At 57.9% G+C, this 5,148-nt stretch overlaps 1 protein-coding gene across 1 annotated transcript; it reads left to right on the top strand.

Moving 5' to 3' along the window:
* Positions 1–92: 92 nt before the first annotated feature.
* ACBD4 (acyl-CoA binding domain containing 4) lies at positions 93–3,167 on the top strand (the record flags this gene model as incomplete). Its single annotated transcript, XM_026661770.2, has 5 exons — positions 93–283; positions 579–673; positions 2,307–2,427; positions 2,523–2,607; positions 3,047–3,167. Coding segments are annotated over exons 2-5 (409 nt in total), but the record flags the coding sequence as incomplete, so codon positions are not given.
* Positions 3,168–5,148: the final 1,981 nt, after the last annotated feature.

Below are 5,148 nucleotides of genomic sequence, written 5' to 3'. Positions count from 1 at the left end.
GGGGGGGGATCCGGGGTGTGAGCTAAGGGGGTCCAGGGCTGGGCTAGGCTGAGGGGAATCTGGGCTGGGGGCCATGGGCTCTGGGGGGATCCGGGCAGGGGGCAGCAGGGTCCATGCCGGGGGCACTACGGAGGGCACCCTAGAGTAGGGCACTGCGGGGCGAGGTGGTTGGGCCCTTGGTCCAGTCTGGTGCGGGAGCGCTCGGGGTAGGAGCTGGGCACTCAGGACAGGGCTGTGGATCCACCTGGCAGCTCCTGCTCCGGGCCAGCGCCTCCCAAGCCTGGTATGCCCGGTACAGAGCAGCTCCTGCGGGTGGAGGAGACCCAGCTGCCCTGTCGCCCCGGAGGGTCCCTGCTGGATGGGGCTGAGGGCAGGCGGGCATTGGTGAATCGAGAGGTTCCTGCCTGGCAGGGCTGTGACCCCAGGGCAAACTCACAGACCAGTACGAAGTCCTGGCCCACGTGCCCGAGCCCCAGAGCCCTGGGGAAGGCCCCTATCCGGCCCAGTGGCTCTGCCACAGCTGGGAGTGCTTCTGACAGGCCCCCCCGGCTAACATGGTGGGGTTGTGCTTCTCTCAGGTCCCGTGAGTGGATGGGGATGGAGCCCACGGAGACGGACTACCAGAAACAATTCCAGGCCGCTGTCAGAGTCATTCAGGGCCTGCCTAAGAACGGTGAGTCCAGCATGCACCGCAGACGGCCTAGCGTGGGCTTTGCCGGCTGGATGTTGGGATGAGTTTCCATGTAGGCGAGGCTGAAGCTTGGTCACTTGGAACTGGACAAAGCCTAAGTGTCCAGTATGGACAGGCCTGTGCCGTCGCCCAGGAGACAGACTAGATGGGAACTAATGGACTGTCTCATCCTCCACCATGTGTCACATCACAAAACACCCTCACCATGGGCATGGACTGGTCCTCTCGTTGGCAGTCTCAGTAGAGAGGCCGAGGACTGGAAGGCCACTGAACTCTCCATCTCCTGCCACTAGAGCTGGCTCCCCAGAGCAGGGCAGAGGCAGACTGAGTGAAGGGCACTGTGCTGCTGCTGCCCGGCGTGTATCAGTCCCCAGGACTCTCAGCCAGCACTTCCCACTTGCTGTAAGCACGCACGCAAGCTCAGCTTGTAGCGTTTCTGTGCTCAGACCCTGCGGTGCTGGGGCGGATGCTAGCTAGCGCTTGGAGAACACAGCTTAATTCCCAAATAGCCTGGTTCTGCAGCGCTGGCTCTAGTAAAAGGGTGGAAAAAATGGGTTTCTATCAGTTAAACTGTGTGACGTTGACAAGGTGCCACTTCACAGTCAGGTTTCTGACTGTAGCCGTGCTTTGGTGTCCTGTCCTGGCAAATCAGAATTCCACTGGCAATTACACCAGGGAGGATAAGAACAAAAGGTTGTTAATTCTCATGCTTCAGGCCACACACTCATCACCGGTGGGCGGTCAGGAAGGAATCTCTCCTTTGTAGGCTATTGTACAGTTAGGTGCGTACATGGAGCAGAGGGACTCCTTTTCCTGGAGCATGCTGCATTGGCTGCTCCTGGAGGCAGGATACCGGAGTGGATGGGCCTTTAATCTGTTCTGTTCTGGCAGTTCCTATGGGCCTGATCTCCAGAGGTGCCGAGCACTTGCACTTCCCATAGACTTCAGTAAGGAGCTGCATGTGCTTAGCAGCTGTGAAGACCCGGTATTTATTTATGTACTTGTCTTTGGGCCACCCCACCCCCATGCTGGAAAATCTTGGCTCTGATGCTTTAGGCCATGTGACATTTCAGCTTACACTTAAGAGGAAAAAGGAGATGAGAAAGACATGGTGACCGATCCGCTTTGTGCAGCCTTTTGTACCTGGCATCTGCCCTCGTTGTTTCTCTCCCTGTATTAATAGCACCTGATGGTATAAGGGGCTTCCCGCCCCAAAACACAAACACAGTTTCACTCGCCACTGAAACACAGCTACCTCTGGGGTGGAACGCAGCCACTTTTTAACGGTGCACAGCAACACTACGCATCCTTTGAACTTTCCAGCTAAAACTGCAGGGGTATTTTCGGGAAGCAGAATGTAACTGAGTGGGAATTGAGCCAGGATTGTGGTTACCGCCCTGACTCATGGGTCCTTCAATGACCAAATGGTCACCTCAGCGCCATGCCTCTCTAAAGGGCAGAGCTCCAGCAGTAGGGATGAGTGCTGGTCTAGTGGGCAGAGCGCCACCTACTGGCTCACAGCATCAGGATGCGTGTAACCGGCCCTGAGTGGCCCTGGTGGGGAAGTGGTCGCAGTCCCTCTGCTCCTGCTCTGATGGCTTTGCGTGTGTTCTAGGGTCCTACCGCCCCCCCTACGAGGTGATGCTACGGTTCTACAGCTACTACAAGCAGGCGACAGTGGGCAGCTGTGAGATCCCCCGGCCTGGATTCTGGGATCCCATCGGCCGGTATAAGTGGTAAGGCTGAAACAGTAACTGCTTGGCATGAGTGCTGTGGCCTGCAGTGCAGCCTTGTTCGTGGGGCATCAGTCATGAGACCTTCTGGTTGGCAGGGACGCCTGGAACAGGCTGGGGAAGATGTCCAGAGAGGAGGCCATGGCAGCGTATATCTCGGAGATGAAGAAGATAGCCCAGAAGGTACAGAGCTCCTTGTTTCCCTGCTGCGTGCAGCTCCTGGGGCTGCTCCACTCGCTCCCCATGTGCCTTGGGACACCCTGGAAGCAGTGCCCTCGGCATCATCCCTGGTGGAGTGCAGGCCACGTGGTACCCACTGGCACAGCTGAGGGGCTCTGGCTGAGGAGGGCCTGGATTCAGAGTCGTCAGAAGGTGGGGAGGGCAGGGCGCTGGCAGTGCTGAGGAAGGGCCCCAGGCTGGGAAGAGCAGAGGTGCCCTGGTAGAGCTGTGGGGGGGAAGCTTTCGGAGCCCGCTTGCCACAGCCAACTTGCCATAGGCAGCAATGTCGGTCCCTCCCTCTCCCAGACACTGCGCTCTGGCCCAGGGTTTTAACGACCATTGCCTCAGCGCGGGATTCTCCATCTTCCGACTTGGCTACATACGAGCTGTTGGTTCTCTGCAGGTCATTGACACGATCCCGGCGGGCGAGATGTCTGAGGACGTGTTTGGGTTCTTCGAACCTCTCTATGAGGTGATACACGACATGCCCCGGCCCCCCGAGTCCTTCTTCAAGAAGAAGGCTGGTAAGCCTGGGGCATTGGGAGGGTGGCTGGGCTGGGCTGAAATGGGCAGAGCAGCAGCCTGGGAGTCAGGACTCCTGGGTTCTAGTCTCGGCTCTGCCACTTCCTTGCTGCAAGGTCTTGGACAAGCGGCTTCACCTCTCTGTGCCTCAGTTTCCCCATCCATGAAATTATACTTCCTTCTGCTGGTTCCCGCATGCCCTAGCCCATAAGAGAAATGGCCCGTCCCTTCCGGCTCCTGGCCATCCATCGCAGGCACTGATCTGGCCCTTCCTCTTCCTGTCAACCTGGACTCCCAGGTGGCATGCCCTCGAGGGCAGTGCGGCCTCGGCCCAGCTGCATCCAGCAAGCTGGCATTGCCCGACGTGGGTTTGTGCAGCAGAGGCCGAGCCCCTCGCCACCCCACTGCTGTGAAGGGGGGGAGTGGGGAATGAGATTACAGGGACCTGGAGGTGCTGGCCCTGGGCTTGCTCCTGACTAGAACTTGCGCCCAGTTTATCTCCATGTTCCTGAGACAAGTGATTGTATGTGAGAGGCTCAGACCCTCCTCTACAGAGTGGGAGGAGGGCCAGGCTGGGCTGCAGGGATGCAATGGTGTTCTGACTAGGCTCCGCCCTCCTTCCTGTGCCCCGCCCCCCAGGGCAGGACACTGACTGCCCAGCTGCACAGCGTGACTGACAGCCTAGCTGGGGTTGTGTGGTTAAATCTGGGAGCCCAGTGTTAATGGAGACATCCCCTCTGACCTTTAAAACATCAGCTTGCGCTTGCTTCCTCGCCGGGAGCGTTCATATCAGGGTCACTCGAGCTGCCACCAGCTGCTTTGGTCTGAGGGCAAACTCCTGCTCTGCCACGCAGACGGTGGCTCTGGCTGTGGCTGCTGGCGGAGCAGGTATCTGAGCAGAGATCTGCCCTTTGCACTTGGAGCATGTCCCTGCCCTGGAACCGCTGATAAGTGTTCGTTTGGCTGCCGCCAGTGCTTCGCCTTGCTGGTTGAGCCGTGAAATCATGAGGGGTAGGTTCCCCAGGGAGCAGCAGGAGAGCAGCGTTGAAAACGAGTCCTGCTATGGGGCTGGCCTGGGAACTGCGAGCCGGGCTTGGCGGGGCAGTGGGGGGTTCCCGCTGAAGAACAGCCCTGGAGCACCCACGGAGTCGGCATCTGTGGCACTGCGTGACTGGCTTAGACCCTGCAGCAGGAGGGCCTGTATCTAGGGGAACTCCGTGGTCTTGGCCTCATGTCAGTGCTGGATCCTCGTTGGAACCTGTGGGTGATAGAAACGTGCTCTGTTGTCTCCAAAACGGAAACGCAGAGCCGAAGCTACCAGCCATTGCCCATCTCAGGGGGTCTCCATTCGCGACAGCATGGCGCGCCCCGCCCCCGTAAATCTGCACACGTGGCCTCTGACTATGGATGGGACAACGTTGTTAATTCGAGACCTATGGGGAAGCTGTTGACTCAGGCTTCATACAGAGTGAGAGGAGGCGGCTGCTTAACTCCTGATTTAAATCACTTGGTTTGTTTTTAGTCATTGATTTAAATCAGGATGAAGATTTGTAAAAACTAATCTGAAAGTTTGTCCTGTTGCAGCTCTAGGTTTAAAATGGATGAGCTCAGTTCAAAATGCTGGTGTTTGGTAGGGTTGCCACCACTGGTAGGGTTTCCTGTTTGAATTCTATAGAACTGCTATAAGAACATCAGAATGGCCAGACTGGGTCAGACGAAAGATCCATCTAGCCCAGTATCCTGTCTACCGACACTGGCCAATGCCAGGTGCCCCAGTGGGAATGAACAGAACAGGGCGGGGCCTCATGGAAGGGGTGGAGTGGGGGCAGGGCCGGGGGCAGCGAGGGGGTGTGTGTCAGTGATTCGGCCCTCGGGCCAATGAACTAGCCCTCATGTGGTCCTCGTGGTCATTTGAGTTTGAGAACCCTGAGCTAGAGACACCATCCCTGCCCATCCTGGCTAATAGCCATTGATGGACCTATC

This window comes from Terrapene carolina, unplaced genomic scaffold, assembly GCF_002925995.2.
Source record: "Terrapene carolina triunguis isolate 2854851 unplaced genomic scaffold, T_m_triunguis-2.0 Scaffold16948, whole genome shotgun sequence".
NCBI lineage: Eukaryota > Metazoa > Chordata > Testudines > Emydidae > Terrapene > Terrapene triunguis.
This window is presented reverse-complemented; position numbering and strand designations above follow the sequence as displayed.